Source organism: Nylanderia fulva, unplaced genomic scaffold (assembly GCF_048542155.1).
Source record: "Nylanderia fulva isolate GAGA-0341 unplaced genomic scaffold, ASM4854215v1 Scaffold93, whole genome shotgun sequence".
Taxonomy (NCBI): Eukaryota; Metazoa; Arthropoda; class Insecta; order Hymenoptera; family Formicidae; genus Nylanderia; species Nylanderia fulva.
In genome coordinates, this window is record NW_028191058.1 from 116594 (window position 1) to 143716 (window position 27123).

Consider the following 27123-nt stretch of genomic DNA (forward strand, 5'->3'; position numbering starts at 1 on the left):
CTTTTTTACTCAAAGCAAATTTATTTCCGAAACATGAAGAAAAGAAGAAATGAAAAGAAGAAGTGAAAAATGAAGAAAAGAAGTGAAAAAGCGAAGAAAAGATGAATAAAAACTTTCATGTTAATTTACTTTGGAAAGATCTACCCCAGTCAATGCGTGTACAGCTGGTGGCACTTGTCCTACAAGACGTGTAAATTCTCCGCCGGTCGCGTCGCTTCCGCCTAGAAGCACGATTTCTTCCGTTCGCGCTAGCGGCGCCGCGACTTCGGCCGCGATCTGCAACGAAGAAGAATATTTTATTGTTCGCAATGATGCATATTACAATGTGCGAAGAGTATAAAGACGTAACACACTCACTTTTGGCAAGGCATTCAGAGTGATATTGAGTATAGCGGCTTCACCGTACTTCTTATAAACCGCCGCTTTCATTCGCATACGTTCAGCTTCCGAGACACCGACAGCTTCGAGAGCATAAGCATCAGCCTCTCCGAGCAGTCGAATCTTCTCAGCCTCGGCTTTCGCTACGTTCACAGTCTGAGTTCTGTCACATAGAATAATTTAGAGATTTTTTTACAATTTTAGAAAAAGTTCTGTTTTATATAAAATATATATTATATGTATATATATAATATTAATAAATATTATATATAAAATATATTAGGGTATTCGATAAGAGGTTTATTGAAAATAATGAAGAGATGGTGAAGATAATTTTTTAAATTACGTATAAACCTTGAAGAAAAAGATTTGTTTTTTGTTAGACAGTTAATTGAATTTTTTCAGAGAAATTTTTTTATTGAGACATCCCTACCTTTTTCCCTCGGCTATTCTTCCCATTTTATAATACTCAGCCTCGGCTGGTAACCGAACTGTGCTCTGAAGTTCGTGTTCTTTTCGACGAACTTCTTGCTCCTCGACCTCGATTTGCTTGCGCCTTTCCACAACTTCGATCTGTATTTCTTCATTTCGTATCCGCTGTTTTATCTTCGCTGCTTGAAGTTCATAAGCCAACTGAGCCTCGGCTTTCTGAAGATAATCGGAAAAGAATAAATAATATGTAATCACAACAATTACAATTAAAATTTTATTGAAAATAATGCGCATTTTTTTGTAACAAAAATTTGACTTACAGCTGTGTTCACTTCCTGATCAAAGTTAGCTTTCTGCAATTGATAGAGTCTCGCGTTGTCCTCTATCTTCGTATCAGTATTATATTTTATGTCCATTGCCGATTTCTCGCATTCTGCTTCCTGTTATGGACAATTAAAAACAGTTAATATATATAATTATTTCTTATATTTAATAATAATTATTAAATATATAATTTATAAATAAATATTTTATAATTATTTTATATACTTTAAATTTATTATATTATATATTTTAAATATTTTATTATTATTGTATATATAATTATATATATATATATATATATATATATATAAATATAAATATAATCAATTAATAACTATAATTAGCTTAGCATAAAGATCCGAAAATTGAAGTTTACCTTTTATAGGCGGAAACTTACCCTGATACCGGCATCTCGATTTGCTTCGGCGACACCAACATCGGCGTCTCTTTTAACAGCAGCTGTCTGGGCTTTACCTAGCGATGTCAAGTACTGGACATCATCGTAAACGTCCTTTATAGTGAATGAAAGGATCTCGATACCCATCCGGCCAACATCCGGGGCGGCAACTTCCCGTACAAGAGCTGCGAATTGATCTCGATCCTTGTAGACTTCCTCCACCGAGAGCGTTCCTGAGAAATAAAAATAAAACTCATTAGAATAATAGCCTTTAAGGCTCCTGGCTCCTCGCTGACCAGGTTGGAATTGTGACGTCAGAGGCGAGAAAACACGCTAAAAGTTTTTAGATGTCATTTCGAAATAAGAAGATATTTCGATGAAACAGTACTTCAGATGGTTTTAGCACACTCTTAAAATATCTCCAAAACTATTCTTTTTCCTTTATAATCAACAGCTGTAAAATGACTAATATATGAGGCCCAATCATTTCTCGCCTCTCACAATCTAACATAGCCGCGGCGAGGATCCAGATTAACGAATAAATTAATTATTTTTAGAAATACAACACGATATATAGGTTTTTGCATTCTTTTCGATTATCATAATCTATTAGTTAGTCTTGGTTAAATCGCAAATTTCATCATCATTATCAGAATAAAATGTCAAGAGAAAAAAAAATAAATTATACTTTGAGCAGAGAAAACAAGGTGATATGGGATGTTGAATGATTCAGTTGTACAGTTGTTGCCTACTGAAAGGGAGATTCTAAAGTTCCAGGATCCCTAAATAATTTTTCTTTGTTCAAAAAAAGGTTCCCATAAAATATATATGTATATCATGTCATGCATAATCCAGACAGCATCATGTTCAAAATTGGGACATCCTTAAGACATTTTCAAAAAATCCTTAACTCTTTAGGACATCTTATATGACATGATACCTAAAAGACATGTTAAAGATGTCTTATGTTCTGATTTTGGACATGTTTCGATTTTGCTGTGCTGTCTGAGAATCATCTAAAGTTGAATGTTGATCAAATATACCTAATATAGTTAATCCTAGTTAAATCGCGAATTTCATCATCAGAATAAAATGTCAAGAGAAAAAAATAAATTATATTTTAAGCAAAAAAACAAGGTGATATGGATGTTGAATGGTTTAGTTGTAGAATTGTTGCCTACTGAAAGGAAGATTCTAAGGTTCCAGGATCCTCAAATAATTTGTCTTTATTCAAAAAAGGTTCTCATAATATATATATATATATATATATATATATATATATATATATACTATGTATTTATCATCTCATATGCATAACCCAGACAGCATCATGTTCAAAATTGGGACATCCTTAAGAAACTTTAAAAAAATCTTTAAAACATTTTATATGATATCTAAAAAGACTTAAAGATATCTTATGTTCCGATTTTTTGGTGCTATTTGGGAATCATCTAAAGTTGAATGTTGATCGAATGTATACCTAGTATAGCTCGCAGATGACCCTCCAAGGTGGACAAAATGGTGGATTTGATCTCGTGGACGCTCTTTCCGAGAAACTGTTCGCTGGCAGTGTGCAACAATTCGTCGGCCTTCATGATTTTGCACTGTGCCACCCCGGTGACGGTCAGAGGTACACCCTGGGCCGTTTCCACGCTCTCGCACACCGGATTTAGGGTCATCACCTCCAGGGACAGTCGCTGCACATCGGTGACGAACCACCAAGTGAACGCGTACCCGCCGACGATAGTCCTTTTCCTCATCGAACCGCAGCATCCTCCTGAAACACGAAGGTAAGAAATTTTTGTATTATAAGGAAAACATTTGTTTTTTCATTTTTTATTTTTTTTATTCATATTCATATTTTTATTATACATATTTTATTTTATATATAATATTGAACTCTTTTTAACATTTATTTAATACATTCAATGTCTTTGACTTAAACAATTGAACATTAATGTTTAAATAATTAAATATATAGTATATCAACATAGAGTTGATGATATCCCATATAGGTATAAAATTTTATATTTATTTATAGCTACATATTATTGTAAAAGCATTAAAATATTAAAGATAAAATATTTTCCCTTCCACATATGTATATATGATCTTTATTATTATAATCAATAGATTTTAAGACACTGTATCAATATAATGTTACAAAAATATATAACAATCCTTATGTGATTAAAAATTTATTTTATATTATTTTTACATTATTTTTATTTGACATTTTGTGCATATGTGCATGAGACTTATCATTGTCAAAGATGAAAGCAGATGATGATGGGAACTGAAGGTCAAGACAAATGAATTTGTTTCTTTATCTTTAGATTGTTGAGACTAATTCAAGGAAAGGAACAAAATGTTCATTATAATTAAAGAAGATTTCTACATAATTTAGTTGCGCCTACTTTCTGCGCTCGGCTCTCTTATTAGCCCACTTCCTATTTAAATTTTTACATATTTAATATATTAAATCTCTCGTTTTGCTTATTATTATTATCTTCGCTATCATTATACAAATTTTTATCATTTATCATTTAATTATAATTTAAAGGTTATTATTGATATACGATAAGTTTAACTATTTGCGTTTCATCAAACATATAATCGTTGCAAATATTTATTTAAACATTCGCATCATTGGATGTCTGATATGCGTAATCATATACACACACATACATACATACATACATACATACATACATATATATATATATATATATATATATATATATATATATATATACACATTTATACAAATAGAATATTAATTAATGTCTGGCGCAAATAATTTTTTATTTGACGATAAATCCAGAATTCATCAAAATGTCATTAAAAAATTAGCGCTTGATAATGATACGACACATATGTATATGAGATAAAATAATACGAAGGTAATGATTATAACATTTAAGAAATATACATTTTTATGATATGGAGAATATAATCCAAACAATATTATATCTGTATTTTAATCACAATTACTTCTAAACATTTTATGAAATACAGTATATCACTGAAAAATATTTTAAGATTGATATATTCTTGATTTTTTGATATTTTAAAAATATTAGGGTAAATTGCAATCAAATGTGTGTGTGTGTGTGTTAATCGTAAATTGTATTGCTCTATTAAATTGCACGGGTCTTTTAATTGTCAGTTCATATTATTTACACACTTTTATCGATTTGACAATCTACTGCCACATTGTTGATGAAATAAGACTGTGCACATGGAATGTACATAAATCAAAATATGATATACGACACGTATGAATTTGCGATTACGATTAATATACGTGCCAGAATACATCTTCAATTTAATAATTTAATTGCAGATTTCGGAGCAAGAGACAATATTCTGTATTAAGTACAATAGAATTATGAATATTCGAAAATATAATAAAAAAATATTTTAACACAACAATATAAAAGGCTAAAATAACATTGATTTTTAATAATTAATAGTACGAAGTATACTTATTTATTATTATTATATTTATTATTTTTTTATTATTATATTTATTATTTATTTATATTACATATATTTACAAAAATATATAAGAAAAATGCATACTTGAACTGAAGAAAAAATTTAAAAATTTAGATATGTGCGCATATCATAAAAAATAAATTTTAAGTGTTTTTGTATTAATATAATATATTAATAACAATATTTTCTTGTATTAAAAAATGCAAAAAATTAGAAACATTCTATATTGATGTAGGATACTTAAATAAATTATTTTATAATGTTATAAAATTATAAATTAAAAAAAATAAATTTTGAAATAATAAATAAAATCATTAATTTATAAATTATAAATTTTATTTATATAATAAAATTATATTATAATAATTTTCCAAATATTATTATAAAAAAAGTGTCCTTCTCTCTTTTATTTTTTAAATACCTTAAATAGAGTTATTAATGTTATATCGTATTTTTCTATAGTATTTTATCATTTTTCTGAATTTATAAATGTACATATATAAATTCAATCTATCAATATACATTATATACAAAATTATATGTGTGTATATTAAATATACATAATTATACGTATATAATATATATTACGTCAGTTACACTTTTGTATATATGTATGTGTGTATTTATTCTCTCGATCAAAATATAATAATTCATATATGCACAAGTGGGCGATATTTTTTTGTCGAATTAAGCTGTGTCTTCTTTCATACGCAATGGGGGAGCGCCCCTCTTCATATATATATATATCCAAAATATAAATCGCGCTACAGAGGTTTATTTTCTCTCACAAACCAGTTTAAATTGTACACCCGCCAACGGGGTAACTCTGACTAAAGTCAGTGGAGTTCTCACAATACTAACCGGAAGGCTTATCATTCGGTAAGATTTACAGAAAAAATTACATAAAATATAACGTATGTAGCAAATAAAAATACTATTCGTATTTTATATACTCCAAGTTCCTTGTAAATGTTAATTTTTCTTATGAGAAATTTTCTATCGTGAATATAAAGATTTAGAATTTAAATTCTCTCTCTCTCTCTCTATATATATATATGGCATTAAGAATGTTAGAATTTATACATATACGTAAAGATACTCTTTTTCATCAATTTATTTGGCAAGATTATTATTATTTTAAGAGACTCGGTAAATAAATTCATGAGACTAAAAAATATTTTTGTGAATATTCCTATATTTTGACAATTATAATTAATTTTCTGATATAATTATTTCCTTCTATGTTTCTAACAAATGCTAATAATCTAAAATTAGGAAATAATATTAATTTATACGATATGAATCCTACTCTAAAGTCATACGATGACATCACACCATGTGTTCTGTTCGTCGACGAAATGAGATATGTTCTTAGACCACACGTGATTTTCTCGACTAGTGCATATCGTAGTTATCTGTTTCTTGTTGCACGTGATAAGTGCTGAGCAAATAATTGCAATCTAAAACGCTTTTACTTGATTTAAAAAATTATGATATTGTCAATAAAATAAATTAATGTTCCATTATAAATATATTATATAAATTTTTTAATTAATTTTAATTAATTAATTATATTTTATTTGATGTGATACACTGATTTTTTAAATGTAGATATGCGAAAATGGTGCTTCTTGCTGGCCCTCGCGCATTATGCTACTTCTATCAAAGCACATCAGGTAAATAAAATAATATTGTTCTAATCAAAAATTAAATTCATTTATAAATACGAAATTATATTATGTTTTAATGAGCTCCTTTTATTTCTTATTTTAAAATATATCTATTCGACAGTACAATCATCACATCTTACTTTCAGATAAGCTTGATTTCTGACAATAGCTTGACGTCATAATATGCTTAGTTTTGATGTAGTTAACGTATTATATAAACAATATTCAAATTCTATTTTTGTTAATTTTTGCAGCATTTGTTGTAGCATTTCTTGATACAAGGATTGTAGTTATTAAAGTATAAAATGCATATAATTAGGTTTTAATTAAATATTTCTTAAATTACTTATATGTATATAAAATTAATATATTTAATAATTACTTATAATTAATATTTAATTCATAAATCAATTATATTTTTTATATTTATAGCTTACGTATTAAAGAAATCAATAATTAAAATAAGAGTATTAAATTCACAAGTTTAAAATGTTCAGATAATTATTTTTGAAAGAGATATTTCTATAAAAATTCATTATATGACCTTGACCGTTAATGATTCATATCGTTATCGTTTGAGTGCATTCATTTGCATGTGTTATATTTTTCCGTGATTCGACATTGAATTTTTAACTAGTTTTATTTTTTAGCAGTTGCAGGTAGTGCAACTCTTACGAAAAATATATTTCACAATAATTCGGATAATACAATTATAAAAATGCGGGTGTTATCGTATGGGCCAAGGTTAAATCTGTATAAATGCATTGAAATCTGTGGAGAAATATTTTTTTCATACACTTTTAAGAGTACGCGCGATCACAAAATAGCTTCAATTATTTTGCTCAAAATGTATATTTTCCTAACCACGGGTCTACAAGCTTTAGCCTCGGTGAGCATTTATTTCACATTTCAGAAAAGCGACAGCACATAAGTTTTGGGGGCAGATAACATTTACTTATTGCTAGATAAAATTGTAAATTTTTCCTTTGAATAATAAACCTTTTGTTTATGCCCGCTCAAAGCGATTCTTCTTCCCACCAAGTCAAGTAACAACGCCAAGTACTGGCAACAGCGACGGATGTTGCTCCTGCAAATTTGAGGATATTCAATACATGAGCCGTGCTTGTGGAGGCAGCAGTACTTTTATGGCCCTGGTTCAAAATGTGATGTCCTCCAGATGCGACGTCGCTGAACCTTGCCAAAGATTGGGCAGCGACGAAGCACCGAAGGAAAATGAATGGTATAAAATCTACAGGATCTCTCAAAAAATATAATTTTTTAAATAATATAATATTATTTTTATATGATATTATTTTATTATTATAATTTTATTATTTTATTATTATAATTTTATAAATTTTATTATTATTATTATATAATATTATTTTTTTATATTTAAATCTATTTGTTTCGAAACGCAAGATTCTTCATTCCTGATTAGTTCATTGAACCCTTCGAAGCAAACATCTTTACACAAGAGAAGCATCACATTTTGAACTGGCGTTATTATAATGTTTTTCTAATTATAGGTTCGATTTTGTAATCATCGGCGCAGGTGTGGCAGGGCCCATAATCGCGAGAAGATTAAGTGATAATCCGTGGCGAAAGATTTTGCTCATCGAAGCTGGTCCGGAAGAACCTACCATGACGGCAATACCAGGACTTGCATTTAATGCTGTCAATACGTCTCTCGATTGGAACTTCAAGACGGAACCAACATCACCGCATCCTACTGCCTGTTTGAGTATAAAATATATATCATCTTACATAGTTTGATCTAGTTTTCGCATAAACTTAAGGAGACGCTGCCAGCTCTGTTTTATCGACCGAGCAATTATTTTTGTTGGCAGTTAATTGTAAGACCAGCACGAACTTGAAATTGAATGAAGGAATATAAGTGAATATTTAAATATAAATTTAACATATATAAGATAGGCAATAAGAGCCAAATCGCGGATGACAGTGCGTTATTCTAAACGAAACTAAATTTTTTCGTTAGAATTAAATACCTGTGCACAAGGCACCAAATTTTTACTTGGACACGGCCAAGATATAAAATTGGAATAATCTCTACAAGAGATTTTTAATTCCATGTATCCCCTATTCCCCCTAAAGAAATAAAGTGCGAGAGAAAAATATAGATCCGAAAGTCGCAGAATCGGGAATCGAACCCGAGACCTTTCGCTTGCCGGGCGACTGCTCTTCCAGTTGGAAGAGCAGTCGCCCGGCAAGCGAAAGGTCTCGGGTTCGATTCCCGATTCTGCGACTTTCGGATCTATATTTTTCTCTCGCACTTTATTTCTTTAGGGGGAATAGGGGATACATGGAATTAAAAATCTCTTGTAGAGATTATTCCAATTTTATATCTTGGCCGTGTCCAAGTAAAAATTTGGTGCCTTGTGCACAGGTATTTAATTCTAACGAAAAAATTTAGTTTCGTTTAGAATAACGCACTGTCATCCGCGATTTGGCTCTTATTGCCTAGCTTATATATGTTAAATTTATATTTATATATTACAGAGCCTAGTTAAACTCTTAATGAATATTTAAATATTAATATGGAAGCCTAATAAAAAAGTACGTATGTGCATACATATGCACGAAAATTTTAGACAAGCTATTCTCTTTTATTAGGCTTTCAAATTGATATCTAAACATTCCCTTATATTCCTTCTTTTAATCCAAGTTCGTGCTGGTCTTATTTTGTAAATGCCAACAAAAAAGATAACATTATCTAAAAAAAAAAAAAAATTGCTCGGTCAATAAAACAGAGCTAGCAGCATCCTTGGCTCTTCGCCGACCATATTGAAATTGACGTCAGAGACAAGAAAACACACGTCAAAAAAATTTTTGCGTGCCATTTTTATATAACGTTAGATAATTATTAACCAAATGATTTAAATCTTACAAGGGACATCTATAATAAAATTTAATTATAAATAGGACTTAGATCAATATTGCCATTTTTTTAGAAACAGACGGCGTTTGCACTTGGCCAAGGGGAAAAATGATTGCTGGAACTGGCGGTATGCACGGTATGATGTACGTTCGTGGTCATCCTGATTTTTACAATCGTTGGGCGAAGGCAGGAAATCCTGGCTGGTCCTACGACGAAGTCACTCGTTACTTCGAACGGGCGGAGAATCCGGTCGATCCGCTAATTCTGTCGGACAAATCCAGGAGTCAGAAGGAAGGTGGCCCAATTAATATTCAGTATTATCCCTATAAACCGGAATTTGCGGACGCGCTGCTGACAGCTGCCGGCGAGCTGGGTTACAGAACCTCCCAATTAAAGGAATACAAGCAAACTGGCTTTATGATCGCGCCGATGACAATCGAGAACGGTATGCGTCTCACGACTTCGAAGGCATACTTAAGACCTGTCCACAATCGCAGAAATCTGCAGGTCTTGACAAATGCACACGTTACCAGGATTTTGATCAGTCCGTGGGAACGAAAAGCTATTGGCGTGGAGATGATAGATAAGAACGGCCAGACGAGAGTCGTGAAATGTGGCAAGGAGGTGATTTTGACTGCTGGTGCTATAGGCTCACCGCAAATCCTGATGAATTCTGGCGTAGGACCCGAAGAAGACCTGACCAAACTCGGCATTAAGGTCTACAAAGATCTGCCAGTCGGGAAAAATTTGCACAATCACGTCTCCGTAGCAGTTCACATGAGCATCAAAAATATTCCGTACGAGGTCATGACTATGGAAGCCGTGAATGAATTTCTGAAGGACAAAACCGGCCCGCTGGCCAGTACTGGGGTTACTCAAATTACCGCATTCTTGGAAAGCAATTATACGATCAAAGGTCTACCGGACATTCAAGTCTTCTTTGACGGCTTCAGTTCCGTCTGTCCGAAGACTGGTTTGTCGAATGAATGCTTCGATGGTAGGATCGGCTATTGTACGGATAGAAGAGAGATTATTGCAAGACCTACAGTGGTTTGCGCGGAAAGTCTAGGCAACATGAAACTTCGATCGAATAATCCTTTAGATCCACCGCTACTTTATCCAGATTATTTCACAAATGAGAAAGACTTGATGATCCTGCTTGATGGTATCAAACAGGTCAGCAGGCTTGTTGATACGCCCACTATGAAAAAATGGGATCTTCGTTTAGAACAAGAGAAAAGTTCATTATGCAGCAAGTAAGTATTTTCTATTATTATCCATTATTAAGCAAAATTTATTCATAAATTATTAGTAAACTTTGATATCAACTTTTTTCATATTAGGTTTGTAATCTGCTGCTAATATAACAACAGAGATTGGCAAAAATTGAATTTAATATTAGATTCGATAGTCCTTTCGCTTTGTGTGACATACTTTCTCTCATTCAAATTTCATTTGGCATGGATATAAAATCTACAAGGTGCGGCTTGTTAATATGGGCTCAAAGGTGTAGTAATATATCTATTTTATGTCCATTTGAAATGAAACTGGAAATGAAATGCGAGAAAGTATGCCATATAAAAATAAGCGAAGAAACTGTCAAATCAAATATTTATAAAATTTTTAAATACTTTACATCACTAATCCATTTAAATAACTAGGAAGTGTAGATCTTGCTCGATTTCTATTATCCACCCACCAACTTAGTTGGTAGTAATAACTCTTTTTGAATTTATAGCTTTTTTCCTAATAATTTGTAGTGCTTGGCACAATTTATTTGGATTTGTAATTTTTTTAGCTATCACTTCGGCTCGGACGCCTTCTGGATGTGTCAGATACGCGCGGAAACTGGACCAGAAAATCATCAAGCTGGAACATGCAAGATGGGACCGAGTACCGATCCAACTGCGGTAGTGGATTCGGAACTTCGAGTACACGGTATACCGAATATTCGCGTCGCCGATGCTTCTATCTTCCCCATTGTACCAAACTCGAACCCTATCGCAGCTATAATGATGGTGGCAGAGAAAACAGCCGATATGATTAACACTGTTTGGCCACAGAAATTTCCAATATAACACGCAATACATTATGCAATAATATATGAAAGGTTCCGAAAAAACCGTATTTGAAATGTCATTTCAATGATAAATTCTTTGATCAATTGAAAATCACTTTCCTTTAACAAAAATAGTGCAAGAGATGATCATTGCAACTTTTATATTTTTTGTACCATATATATCAAATAAAAATTTTAATTACACTACGTTCCACTGCAATTAATGAAAAAATGTAGTTACGATTTATTATCCATTTTGACGTTCAAAAGAAATCCTCTTTGATTAATTGTATATAATTTGATTAATATAGTACCACGATTTTTTTTAATTAACTGAAACTGGAGTTTTTATTTTAAACTAAAGTCCCGAAGTTTCAACTTGGGAATTTTAGGCAACAGCCTATGAGCACTTGTCTACATTCTTTATAACATAATTCCGGTTTATAACTTTTTGTGCAAAGCGAGGTATATCTTTATTACCAGTACTTTCGATGCAAAATGAGATTTACAACCTTCTACAGTTCTAAATAAATTTTTCGAGATAAAATCAATATCAATGACGGCGATCGCGACGTGATCAATCGCAACGCGTGAGTAATCGCAAAATGGTCATTTGCAATACATGGGTAATCACAATGTCATCAATTGCAACGTATGAATAGTGGAGAATTATAACAATCGGAATTGTGTATAATTCCAATATGGGTAAACAGGTGTCGCTCTTGTCGTCAGCAAGAGAATACTCAGTCTATTATATAAGTCTATGAGTTTGTGTATATACAAAAATCTCTCAACATATAAAATTAGCTGTAATATGTTACGTATTCAAGAAGTTTTATTGCAGCCAAAAGTTAATTGTTAGAACCTCCGGTTCATATTTTTTAAAAGAAATATGTCGACTATGATTAATATGATATTCATAATTAAATTATGATTAATATTTATATTTATATAATTTATATGATATTTATAATCAAATATAAAATCTATTGCTGAAAAGTTCTGAACTAAATTATTGAAGATCCATTATGTATCTACCCAGTTTTCAAGTTTTTTTGTCATTTTAGAAATATAAAGCCAATGTCATAATTGATAAATTCACAATAGCGGAATTAATATATAGCAGATATTTAAGATTAAAAAACAAATGTGTTCTGATTTTTGTTCAAAATTATATATAGAGATATTTTCATGATTATTCAATATATATAATATATATATATTTAAATCTAATGTCAAAACTGATAAATAGTAAAAATGGATATGTCAAATTAAAAAATGTTTAGATTTCGGCAAAAAATATGAATTTTTGATAATAATAGATAGGGATTTGTACTATTGATTCAAATTTGATATCTATACTAACCAATTCCCTAAGCTAAATGAAAAAAAGGGAAAGTATTAAAGTAAGAAAGTATTTTAATTGTTATATCTCTATACCTACACAGTTCAAATCACAAATGCGTCTGACACCAATTTGTATTTTTTGTATGTCTACGTATTACAATAATACATATGTATGTATATGTGTGATCAATATGTGATTTACTTTTCAATTTACTTTAAATATATGTATTTATATTTTATATAAATTTAACATATATAAGATAGGCAATAAGAGCCAAATCGCGGATGACAGTGCGTTATTCTAAACGAAACTAAATTTTTTCGTTAGAATTAAATACCTGTGCACAAGGCACCAAATTTTTACTTGGACACGGCCAAGATATAAAATTGGAATAATTTCTACAAGAGATTTTTAATTCCATGTATCCCCTATTCCCCCTAAAGAAATAAAGTGCGAGAGAAAAATATAGATCCGAAAGTCGCAGAATCGGGAATCGAACCCGAGACCTTTCGCTTGCCGGGCGACTGCTCTTCCAACTGAGCTATTCAGATCCTTTCGATTCTATACTTTTCTCTGTTATATATATTAATGTTGGTAAATAAACGCCTTTAAACCAGCGTGTATAAATTAAGAGTTTAACTAGGCTGTGTAATATATAAATATAAATTTAACATATATAAGATAGGCAATAAGAGCCAAATCGCGGATGACAGTGCGTTATTCTAAACGAAACTAAATTTTTTCGTTAGAATTAAATACCTGTGCACAAGGCACCAAATTTTTACTTGGACACGGCCAAGATATAAAATTGGAATAATCTCTACAAGAGATTTTTAATTCCATGTATCCCCTATTCCCCCTAAAGAAATAAAGTGCGAGAGAAAAATATAGATCCGAAAGTCGCAGAATCGGGAATCGAACCCGAGACCTTTCGCTTGCCGGGCGACTGCTCTTCCAACTGAGCTATTCAGATCCTTTCGATTCTATACTTTTCTCTGTTATATATATTAATGTTGGTAAATAAACGCCTTTAAGCCAGCGTGTATAAATTAAGAGTTTAACTAGGCTCTGTAATATATAAATATAAATTTAACATATATAAGATAGGCAATAAGAGCCAAATCGCGGATGACAGTGCGTTATTCTAAACGAAACTAAATTTTTTCGTTAGAATTAAATACCTGTGCACAAGGCACCAAATTTTTACTTGGACACGGCCAAGATATAAAATTGGAATAATCTCTACAAGAGATTTTTAATTCCATGTATCCCCTATTCCCCCTAAAGAAATAAAGTGCGAGAGAAAAATATAGATCCGAAAGTCGCAGAATCGGGAATCGAACCCGAGACCTTTCGCTTGCCGGGCGACTGCTCTTCCAACTGAGCTATTCAGATCCTTTCGATTCTATACTTTTCTCTGTTATATATATTAATGTTGGTAAATAAACGCCTTTAAGCCAGCGTGTATAAATTAAGAGTTTAACTAGGCTCTGTAATATATAAATATAAATTTAACATATATAAGATAAGCAATAAGAGCCAAATCGCGGATGACAGTGCGTTATTCTAAACGAAACTAAATTTTTTCGTTAGAATTAAATACCTGTGCACAAGGCACCAAATTTTTACTTGGACACGGCCAAGATATAAAATTGGAATAATCTCTACAAGAGATTTTTAATTCCATGTATCCCCTATTCCCCCTAAAGAAATAAAGTGCGAGAGAAAAATATAGATCCGAAAGTCGCAGAATCGGGAATCGAACCCGAGACCTTTCGCTTGCCGGGCGACTGCTCTTCCAACTGAGCTATTCAGATCCTTTCGATTCTATACTTTTCTCTGTTATATATATTAATGTTGGTAAATAAACGCCTTTAAGCCAGCGTGTATAAATTAAGAGTTTAACTAGGCTCTGTAATATATAAATATAAATTTAACATATATAAGATAGGCAATAAGAGCCAAATCGCGGATGACAGTGCGTTATTCTAAACGAAACTAAATTTTTTCGTTAGAATTAAATACCTGTGCACAAGGCACCAAATTTTTACTTGGACACGGCCAAGATATAAAATTGGAATAATCTCTACAAGAGATTTTTAATTCCATGTATCCCCTATTCCCCCTAAAGAAATAAAGTGCGAGAGAAAAATATAGATCCGAAAGTCGCAGAATCGGGAATCGAACCCGAGACCTTTCGCTTGCCGGGCGACTGCTCTTCCAACTGAGCTATTCAGATCCTTTCGATTCTATACTTTTCTCTGTTATATATATTAATGTTGGTAAATAAACGCCTTTAAGCCAGCGTGTATAAATTAAGAGTTTAACTAGGCTCTGTAATATATAAATATAAATTTAACATATATAAGATAGGCAATAAGAGCCAAATCGCGGATGACAGTGCGTTATTCTAAACGAAACTAAATTTTTTCGTTAGAATTAAATACCTGTGCACAAGGCACCAAATTTTTACTTGGACACGGCCAAGATATTTAATTCTAACGAAAAAATTTAGTTTCGTTTAGAATAACGCACTGTCATCCGCGATTTGGCTCTTATTGCCTATCTTATATATGTTAAATTTATATTTATATATTACAGAGCCTAGTTAAACTCTTAATTTATACACGCTGGCTTAAAGGCGTTTATTTACCAACATTAATATATATAACAGAGAAAAGTATAGAATCGAAAGGATCTGAATAGCTCAGTTGGAAGAGCAGTCGCCCGGCAAGCGAAAGGTCTCGGGTTCGATTCCCGATTCTGCGACTTTCGGATCTATATTTTTCTCTCGCACTTTATTTCTTTAGGGGGAATAGGGGATACATGGAATTAAAAATCTCTTGTAGAGATTATTCCAATTTTATATCTTGGCCGTGTCCAAGTAAAAATTTGGTGCCTTGTGCACAGGTATTTAATTCTAACGAAAAAATTTAGTTTCGTTTAGAATAACGCACTGTCATCCGCGATTTGGCTCTTATTGCCTATCTTATATATGTTAAATTTATATTTATATATTACAGAGCCTAGTTAAACTCTTAATTTATACACGCTGGCTTAAAGGCGTTTATTTACCAACATTAATATATATAACAGAGAAAAGTATAGAATCGAAAGGATCTGAATAGCTCAGTTGGAAGAGCAGTCGCCCGGCAAGCGAAAGGTCTCGGGTTCGATTCCCGATTCTGCGACTTTCGGATCTATATTTTTCTCTCGCACTTTATTTCTTTAGGGGGAATAGGGGATACATGGAATTAAAAATCTCTTGTAGAGATTATTCCAATTTTATATCTTGGCCGTGTCCAAGTAAAAATTTGGTGCCTTGTGCACAGGTATTTAATTCTAACGAAAAAATTTAGTTTCGTTTAGAATAACGCACTGTCATCCGCGATTTGGCTCTTATTGCCTATCTTATATATGTTAAATTTATATTTATATATTACAGAGCCTAGTTAAACTCTTAATTTATACACGCTGGCTTAAAGGCGTTTATTTACCAACATTAATATATATAACAGAGAAAAGTATAGAATCGAAAGGATCTGAATAGCTCAGTTGGAAGAGCAGTCGCCCGGCAAGCGAAAGGTCTCGGGTTCGATTCCCGATTCTGCGACTTTCGGATCTATATTTTTCTCTCGCACTTTATTTCTTTAGGGGGAATAGGGGATACATGGAATTAAAAATCTCTTGTAGAGATTATTCCAATTTTATATCTTGGCCGTGTCCAAGTAAAAATTTGGTGCCTTGTGCACAGGTATTTAATTCTAACGAAAAAATTTAGTTTCGTTTAGAATAACGCACTGTCATCCGCGATTTGGCTCTTATTGCCTATCTTATATATGTTAAATTTATATTTATATATTACAGAGCCTAGTTAAACTCTTAATTTATACACGCTGGCTTAAAGGCGTTTATTTACCAACATTAATATATATAACAGAGAAAAGTATAGAATCGAAAGGATCTGAATAGCTCAGTTGGAAGAGCAGTCGCCCGGCAAGCGAAAGGTCTCGGGTTCGATTCCCGATTCTGCGACTTTCGGATCTATATTTTTCTCTCGCACTTTATTTCTTTAGGGGGAATAGGGGATACATGGAATTAAAAATCTCTTGTAGAGGTTATTCCAATTATATATCTTGGCCGTGTCCAAGTAAAAATTTGGTGCCTTGTGCACAGGTATTTAATTCTAACGAAAAAATTTAGTTTCGTTTAGAATAACGCACTGTCATCCGCGATTTGGCTCTTATTGCCTATCTTATATATGTTAAATTTATATTTATATATTACAGAGCCTAGTTAAACTCTTAATTTATACACGCTGGCTTAAAGGCGTTTATTTACCAACATTAATATATATAACAGAGAAAAGTATAGAATCAAAAGGATCTGAATAGCTCAGTTGGAAGAGCAGTCGCCCGGCAAGCGAAAGGTCTCGGGTTCGATTCCCGATTCTGCGACTTTCGGATCTATATTTTTCTCTCGCACTTTATTTCTTTAGGGGGAATAGGGGATACATGGAATTAAAAATCTCTTGTAGAGATTATTCCAATTTTATATCTTGGCCGTGTCCAAGTAAAAATTTGGTGCCTTGTGCACAGGTATTTAATTCTAACGAAAAAATTTAGTTTCGTTTAGAATAACGCACTGTCATCCGCGATTTGGCTCTTATTGCCTATCTTATATATGTTAAATTTATATTTATATATTACAGAGCCTAGTTAAACTCTTTATTTATATTTTATTTTACTACATTTTATATTTGTAGAAATTGCATAAAAAATCTGCAAAAAGATATTCTGTTCTAAATATTAATTATATTAATTATATTAATTATATTAATTTATTAATAAATTAATATAATATATTAATTTTTTTCATATAATTATATTAAAATATATATAAATACATAAATATTCAATTAAAATATACAATTACATTTTATAAATAAAAATATCAAAATTGTGATACTTTTAATACCTAATAACACATACATTTCAATACTTTTAAGACATAATAATGAAATAATTAGATTTTATAATGTGCATAATATTTATTCTCGTAATTTATCGCAATTTTCTGATCTATCAGCGTTTTTATAAGATAAATAATTAAGAGTGAAGTAGTAAAACGTACATTAAAGCAACATTTCTTTATACAATTGATGCGGCCGCTTGTTGAGTAGGCAAACATCGTAGAAGAGAGAAAGTGCGCGAATAACTCGCGTATATGTGTAGCTTTCTGCTTATGTGTGCCCATGAAAGCAAAGAGAAAGACGTTGACACGTTATCACACATAAAAAGGAAAGAGTCTTTCAGCGTGATTCACGAGAAAGAAAGAAAAAAATGATGCGTTGCGTGCGATAGATCTCTAGATCTCTAGATCTCTTTATTCATTAATCTTTATTCATTGCAAAATCACATATCAATAATGTCGGAGCTCTTACTTACACTTTATTTTCTCATACAAAATAACGTTTGATATTTAATTATACTATACTCGCCACCAGCAAGCAGGAACACGTCTATTTGGAAAATAAATGTCTTATTATCACACACCTGTTCGCTTTATATAAGATTTTATCAACAACATGAGATTCTGAGAGATTTCATGCTATTGATATTTTAAATAAAGTACATTATTTGATAATAATTTGAAATTAGTAAATATTTTAAATTAGTAAATTAAGCAAAAATTTAAAAAAATATAAAATTTGTCTAATAACAAAAAAATGCACCCATAAAAAAACTTTTATTTTATTATACTATTACATGTGTTTATAGATTATAAAAATATATATTTACAATTACATATTATCTTCTCTTTATTAAAATATTTTACTAAAATAAAATTTTTGTATAAAAAAATTTATTCTAATATATCATACAAAATAAAAGAATTACATATCTTTAAAAATAACAAAAAGATTACTAAAGATTACTAAAAAACTAAAGATTAATTTAATAAATAAATACTAAAGAAGAAAATATATATTGTCAATTATAAATATTACATTCTCTCATTTACCTATAAAATATAATTTTGTATAGAAAAATTATATTCTATATAAAATAAAATAACTACATATATTTAAAACTAACACAAAAAACACTAAAGAATGATTTAATAAATAAATAAAATTTTAAACAATATAAAAATGTAAAATTTTCCACGCTTTTTTCTCTTTTCTTTCTTTCTTATTAAGGAATGCAAAAAATATATATTTGTTTAATACAAAAAAGTGCATCTATTTAAAAAAAAACTTTTATTTTATTATACTATTAAATGTTTATAGATTATAAAAATATATACATATCTTTTTCAATTGTATAGTATCATCTCCTCTTTGCTTATTAAAATAAAATTTTATGTATATAAAAATGTACATAAAATAAAATAACTACATATTTAAAAAAACCATTAAAAACTAATTTAATAAATAAATGCTAAAGAAAAAAAATCCAATATTGTTAATGATAAATATTACCTTCTTTGTACACAAAATAAAATTGTGTATAAAAAATGATTATAATATTCTATAAAAAATAACTACATACCTTGAAAAACAAAGTCGAAAAGAAAACGCACTAAATAATGATTAAATAAATAAATAGTAAAGAATAGTTTGCGGTCTTAAAGAAACAGATTTGGAGCAACGAACTTTACGGAGTGAATAAATATTCATACGACGTTGGCATTGAAAGGATATATACTACTACTAGAGGCCCAACTGGTTTTCACTCTGCCTTCACATTCACCAGCACGCCGCAGTCTTGTTCTTACCAGTGCTAGTCTCATTTCGCTTACGACCATTTTGCCGGTTTTATCATATCATTTTTAACAATTCGTGTGCACCTTTGACGAAATTTATTTTAGAAGCTCGATATGCATTATCGACGGTATCGGATATGCATTATCGCATGTAGAGTATAATTGAAAAAGATGATGATGACTCGAGTGCGTAAGATGATCATAAATATCGGGAAAGTGCTCTTGATGCCACGAGAAAGTGTAAGTCCGCGCAGACACCAATAAGGACGACAAACCAGGAGAAATTAATAGGATATACAATATTGAGAAATCACAGCGCAGAAATGTACGCGAGTGACCAATTGACACGCTGCTAACGACCATGATAATTAACGCAAAGATATTCTTGCGGTGATGACGATGATGACGAAATCTGCTAATGTGCCACCTGACGGATTCGAGCGACGTGAAGATGTCATATGAAGTTGTAACTAGATTTTTTTGAGTTATGTATATTATTGTTACAGAGCAAGAAGGTAGGAATACGCATAAAAATTGTAGATGCTAACATAATTTTAGTTATTACTTTTGCAAACTTGAAATCTGTGTTATGCATATGTATATTAAAAATATTAACAGTGTGATATAAAATGACATAATCCATATAAGAAAAAATAAAATAAAATGTTACATATGTACATGTAGTAATATTCCTTATATGCAATTAATTCTAAATTAGTTAATTATCTAGATCTTTGTATACGTCAATCTCATTTTTATATCAAAAATTAATTACATAAAAAATGTTAAAAAATATAGTGATTATCCTACATTTATATATTGTAACAAAAATATTATTTTATTATATTTTTTTATATTATTTTCTTAAGGGACAATTATGTTCATAAATAAATTATTTATATAATATTTATATTTTTTTTATAATTTAGTATTTTTATAAAATATCATTTAATAAAACTTTTAATAAACCTTTTAAGTAAATAGGAATTATGCATTTTTATATTCTATATCAACACAGAAAAATCAAGAATCAAAAAAATATTTATCTTATAGAAAAATGATATAAAAAATTATATAAATATAATTTTTTTGTATATATAATATAAACATAGTATAATTGATCATATTATGTTTTAACTTAATAACATTAATCACACTATTTACAAAAAGACTTTACTTTTATATATTTTTATATAAATACGCACAGTAAAAACCGTGTCTAAGTAACAAATTACTAAAAATTACTAAAAATTAAATAAGGAATCAAAAATTTCGTAATTATATTTCGGATTATTTAAGAAAAAAGCAAAATTACGTAATATATACAATAAATGATCCATATCCAGTTCTTTTATCTTATTTTAAAACAACTTTTTTAAAACCGTTTTTTTTGCTGCAAATATACTATATGGAATTTTCATATTTAAAAATGTTCATCGAAAAATGTTCATCAGCGAAATTGATAATTTTTTAAGCATTTAATCACGTACCTTTTTTAACGCAAATTGATTCTTCTAATTAATCTAAAAAATATTAGAATACAAAAATATTATAATAAGAAATATTTAACATATATGTAAATAGCTAAATATTTCAAAAAATATAAAATATAAAATATAGCTGTTTTAGTTACAAATTACGTACATTTTTTTGAAAGACAACTGTGTTTCTTTTACATTATTTTCTTTCATTATTTTGTTCATAACGCTTCAGTAATATTCTATTTTAAATTAAAAACATAAAATTAACATTAATTAACATAACAATTAATCAGATTGCATTTTTCAGAAGCGTTGCTGATTTGTATGTATGATTTGTTTAAAGAATAAATCTTTCCTTTAAGTCCTCACAATAAGAATTGTATGTAAAAATCATTTATATTCGTTTATTATTCATTTATTATCACAATAATGGACTTCACACAATATATTTTTTTTTCCAGAAGCAGTATATATAAGAAACTATATCATTATAAATTTTCTCGTTATACAAATAACTATATTGTGTGTTTGCAAAGATATCATTTTGTTTGAATAAAATTATTGTATTCTCTTTTAAATAAAATTTATTTCTCAGTGTAAGAGATAACTTACGTAATAGAAATCATAGGTTGACTTTCTAAAAGCATTCATTTAATCACGCACTCAAGCATGAAGAGCAATGGCACTTATATTTAATCAAGTAACATTTCTAAGGAATTTTAAATGCTTGTAACTAAAAAATGCCTGAAAAACTGGAATAGGACTTTTGTATAGTAATGTCTTTTCAAAATGTGTTGATGTCAGTTACAAGAATATGTAATAAAAATTAAGAATTTCTATTTTAAAAAACTAAGTCAACTTTAATGTGACTTTAATAATTCGACGATTTAGATAAAATATTTTTGTTTTATATATATACATTTTTTTAAAATAAAGGCACGCTATGATAAAAAATAAGTGAAAAAACACTTTACATATGTTATTAAAAACAAATAAAGATTTCATTTTTAATTAATTATTAAATAAATTAAGAGTTTAACAAGGCTCTGTAATATAAATATAAATTTAAAGTGTAAGACAGGCAATAAGAACCAAATCGCAGTAAAATTTGATGCCTTATGCACAGGTATTTAATTCTAACGGAAAAAATTTTAGTTTCGTTGGGATAACGCAATGTCATCCGCGATTTGGCTCGTATCGCCTGTCTTACACTTTAAATTTATTTTTATTAAATAAAGTTAATTAATAATTTGTTTTCAGAAGACTCATTTGTTCCACTAATGCATGAAAGAATAATTCTCGGATGACATGCATTTGGATACTGATGTTTGGCGGTGGAATTAAATGGAAATGGCAACAATATTAACTAATTTGTTCGGCACAACTTCCGTTTTTGGATTAAGTTTGATTCCGCTTTTGGCAATCGGTCTCACTGTTTACAACTACAACACCCTGGATCCAGAATCGCATCCGCAAAATGCACAAGAGGTATGAAGAAAATAAAAAAAAAATATTATACAAAAAAAAAAAGAGAAGAAATAAATATAGAACTTTTTAAACATCTTATGCAAAGTGTCTGAGATGACCCATCTCTTTTGAAATAAAGAGAAATAGTTTTTAAATATCTGAAAGAAATGTAGACACTTCTATAATGTATCATACAGGATGTCCCATAAGAAATTGCTGAAACTAATCAGCTGCTTTTTTTTGTACGCAGTTATTGAGAAAACAAAAATTGTGTTGAAAAGAGTCTGCAATTTTTAATGGATATAAATAAAATGTTTATATACCAGTTTATTTTATTGAAAAAAGTGCTAATAATTACATATGTAAACTAATGATAAATATTTTCAAAGTGCGCACCATTTGAATTTGTACAAATCTGTTCTTTTACGAAATCTCGTAAAAATGTTTTCTAACATGTCATTTTTAATGTTATTGACGATCCTGTTAATAGCTGCTATTAAATCTGGCACTGTCAAAAATATTTAACTTTTTTCATTACTTTTATCAATAAAATAAACTGGTATACAAATATTTTATTTATATCCATTAAAAACTGCAGACTTTCCTCTTTCCAATACAATTTTTGTTTTTTGTGCATGCATTAAAAAATGACAGTTGATTAGTTTCAGCAATTTCCTATGAGACATCCTGTATATGATAGTCAAGCTAAAAAAATACTCTAATATCGAAGATATCTACAACGAATTTGCTATGCTATTTCAGTTGCTGCGAATGTACGACTTCATAGTGATCGGAGGTGGAAGCGCAGGTGCCGTGGTTGCCTCAAGATTGTCGGAGATAGCTAATTGGACGGTGTTGCTCTTAGAAGCTGGCGATGACGAGAACGAAATTTCGGATATTCCTTTGCTTGCCGGATATACTCAGCTCACAAAATTCGATTGGAAGTATCAAGCCTCACCGTCTACCACATCCTCTTATTGCCTCGCTATGAACGACAACAAGTGTAATTGGCCACGTGGCAAGGTTCTGGGAGGCAGCAGCGTTCTTAATGCTATGATTTATGTTCGTGGTAATCGGTAAGTACACCTATTTTCATTGTTATCACGTTTGTCAAATATGATAGTCGTTCAATAAGTGTACAGACAAATGGCTGTTGTTTTAATACAGTTTGTGTTCAATAAATCTAGCAACTTCACCTATTTTGCACCCTTGAAAGCCAGAAATCACTGAACAATTCAAAAGTACACTTTTTGAGAGAACTTGTCATTGTTGAATGAGTGATAGAAATCATTTATAATTAAATAATAACCAAACAGCTGTTTTACGTTAATAATAAGGGTGCAAACTTATAGTTCTGATAGTATTGTAATTATTATTTAAGTATTTCTTGAACTAAAACCGTTTGTCTTTTTACTTATCAAATGACCCTCCTTTGCATCAAGTCAAAATGATCAAACAATAATTGGAGATCTTATTTCAGACACGATTACGATAATTGGGCTCGATTAGGTAATGATGGCTGGAGTTACGAGGAAGTGCTTCCTTATTTCCTCAAATCCGAGGATAATCGAAATCCATACTTGGCGAGAACACCTTATCACAAGACAGGAGGCTACCTGACCGTGCAAGAACCACCCTGGAAGAGTCCTTTGGCGATCGCTTTCTTGCAAGCCGGCCAAGAAATGGGCTACGAGAACCGTGATATAAATGGATCCAATCAAACCGGCTTCATGCTGACCCAAGCAACGATTCGACGCGGCAGTCGATGCTCGACGGCGAAGGCTTTCCTACGACCGGTGAAAAATCGGTTGAATCTGCATATAGCGATGCACACTCAGGTTCTAAGGCTACTCTTCAACGATAAGAAGAGAGCAATAGGCGTGGAATACCTCCGTGACGGTAAACAAGGAATCGTGAAATGCAGACGGGAAATTATCTTATCCGCTGGCGCGATTAATTCGCCCCAGTTGCTTATGCTATCTGGAATCGGTCCCGGTGAACACTTGGCCGACTTCGGCATACCGGTGCTGTCCAATCTACGGGTCGGGGACAATCTTCAGGACCACGTGGGCCTCGGCGGGCTCACCTTTCTCGTGAACAAGCAGATCACTTTGATGAGGCAGCGCTTTCAGACCTTTTCGGTGATGTTCGAATACATTGTGAACGAGCGAGGACCTATGACTACACCGGGAATCGAGGGTTTAGCTTTTCTCAACACCAAATACGCCAACAAATCCGGCGACTATCCGGATGTGCAGTTCCACTTCGCTCCAAGTTCCGTCAACTCCGACGGCGAGCAAATTAAAAAGATCACCGGTCTGAAGGACCGGGTGTACGATACCCTGTACAAACCTTTGCTCGAAGCTGAAACCTGGTCGATTCTACCGCTCCTGTTGCGGCCCAAAAGCACAGGATGGATCAGGTTGAAGAATAGAAACCCTCTGGTCCAACCGGAAATTAATCCCAACTACTTCACGCATAAAGAGGATATGGATGTTCTTGTGGAAGGAATTAGGCTGGCGATGCAGGTGTCCGACACCAAGGCGTTCCAACGATTCGGTTCGAGGCCTCACACCGTTCGCATGCCGGGTTGCCAGAACTTTGCGTTCGACACTTACGAATATTGGGAGTGTGCCGTGCGACACTTCACTTTTACGATTTATCATCCAACGGGAACTTGCAAAATGGGACCACGGAGCGATCCTACGGCCGTCGTGGATCCTCGATTGAGGGTTTATGGTGTTAAAGGACTTAGGGTAGTCGATGCCTCCATAATGCCGGTCATCGTCAGCGGTAATCCGAATGCGCCGACGATCATGATCGGCGAAAAGGCCAGTGATATTATTAAGGAGGACTGGCGGGTGAAGAGGAAACGAAATGTCAAAAGATGACGGATTAGTAGATATTTGAGGGGATCCTAAACGTCTTTGAGTTTTAGTCCTGTTTTATCGACAAAATTTAAGATACAACTGCAAATTCGTTATAGGTATCTTTGATATTAGAGTATTTTTTTTTAAGCTTGACTATCATACACAGGGTGTCCCATAAGAAATTACTGAAACTAATCAGCTCATTTTTTAATGTCATGCAGTTATTGAGAAAACAAAAATTGAGTGAAGATGGAAAGAGGAAAGTTTTTAATGGATATAAATAAAATGTGTACTAGTTTATTTTATTGATAAAAAGTAATGAAAAGTGCTAATAATCACATAAACTAATGATAAATATTTTCCACAGTACCAGATTTAATAGCAGCTATTAACAGGATCGTCAATAACATTAAAAATGACATCTTAGAAAAAGTTTTTATGAGTTTTCGTAAAAAAACAGAATTTTGTACAAATTCAAATGGTGCGCACTCTGAAACTATTTATCATTAATTTACATATGTGATTATTAGCACTTTTTTCAATAAAATGAACTGGTATACAAACATTTTATTTATATCCATTAAGAACTGTAGACTTTCCTCTTTTCAACATAATTTTTGTGTTCTCAATAACTGCGTGCATTAAAAAAATGATAGCTGATTAGTTTCAACAATTTCCTATGGGACCCCCGGTACATGCTGTAAATTCTTGCATGCCATTGTCAAATAAGAAGATATTTTGATGAAACACAACTTTAGAAGGTTTTAGCACATTTTATCATAAAATACTCCGGAATATTATTTTTCCCTTGATCTCATATTACAGCTGACTATTTTATAGCTATTGATTGATTATGAAGAAAAAAATAGTTTTTGGACTATTTTAAAAGTGAGTTAAAGCCATGTGAAGGTAATGAATGTTTCATCGAAAAAATATCTTTTTATCTAAAAATACAAGAATTTTTAGCGTGTGCTTTTTCGCCTCTGATGTCACAGTGAGAACTCAGGAGCCTTAAGAGATTAGATATTTAATTTTGTACTTTTTTATACTTTTTTAAAATATAATCAAAATTCTCGTGCGCGGAAACATGTACTATTAAATTCTTATTCTTTTCTTTTCTTATATAATGCTAATACCAGAGATTTTTAAGATTAGTCTATTGTTTTTTTTTATATTATCATAAGTTTCCTTCCGTTTAACTCTTGTTATTTATATAAATCTAATAGATCTTCCCTTCCTTGACTCTCTTATTATGCGCGTGCGTGCGTAAAGACTTGTTATTATAATATTTCAAATGTACGTGACACTCCAAAGGTACATGCATTCATAAGAAAGATCAATATCCTATTTAATACCTACAAAACATCAAATTGATTATATAAGATTATGAAAGTAAGATTTGTGAAAAATTTCTCCTCTTGTAAGATATATTCACATTTATAAATAATAAGTGATTAACTCTCTCTTCCTCTTCCTTCCTTTTTCCCTTTTTTTCTTAATAGAAGATATAATATATTCTGTAATATATT

General features: G+C 31.1%; 3 protein-coding genes across 5 annotated transcripts in view; 2 read left to right on the top strand and 1 right to left on the bottom strand.

Moving 5' to 3' along the window:
• Nucleotides 1–27123, bottom strand: part of Flo2 (flotillin-2) — a 77290-nt gene that overhangs the window by 1727 nt on the left and 48440 nt on the right. Inside the window, exons 2-7 of one of the 2 annotated variants that reach the window (XM_085489983.1) lie at nt 3012–3308; nt 1532–1764; nt 1131–1250; nt 812–1026; nt 358–541; nt 145–276 (exon numbers count right to left, since the gene is read on the bottom strand). In XM_085489983.1, coding sequence (XP_085346109.1) covers nt 145–276; nt 358–541; nt 812–1026; nt 1131–1250; nt 1532–1764; nt 3012–3308 — 1181 coding nt within the window. Of the gene's footprint in view, nt 1–129; nt 277–357; nt 542–811; nt 1027–1130; nt 1251–1531; nt 1765–3011; nt 3309–27123 lie in introns of both variants that reach the window. The other variant, XM_029318721.2, reaches the window with a different exon arrangement.
• LOC114930946 (glucose dehydrogenase [FAD, quinone]) lies at nt 5847–12554 on the top strand. Of its 2 annotated transcripts, XM_029302802.2 has the most exons (6): nt 5847–5911; nt 6644–6708; nt 7725–7942; nt 8232–8446; nt 9675–10857; nt 11400–12554. In XM_029302802.2, the coding sequence occupies exons 2-6, from the start codon at nt 6646–6648 to the stop codon at nt 11677–11679; spliced, it is 1959 nt and encodes a 652-aa protein (XP_029158635.1). In that variant the 5' UTR covers nt 5847–5911; nt 6644–6645; the 3' UTR covers nt 11680–12554. The 2 variants fall into 2 exon arrangements, with proteins under 2 accessions (XP_029158635.1, XP_029158636.2); XM_029302803.2 differs by lacking the exons at nt 5847–5911; nt 6644–6708 and adding an exon at nt 7356–7591.
• LOC114943116 (glucose dehydrogenase [FAD, quinone]-like) lies at nt 19767–27081 on the top strand. The gene is made up of 4 exons (XM_029318691.2): nt 19767–20291; nt 22518–22745; nt 23487–23800; nt 24205–27081. The coding sequence occupies exons 2-4, from the start codon at nt 22602–22604 to the stop codon at nt 25613–25615; spliced, it is 1869 nt and encodes a 622-aa protein (XP_029174524.2). The 5' UTR covers nt 19767–20291; nt 22518–22601; the 3' UTR covers nt 25616–27081.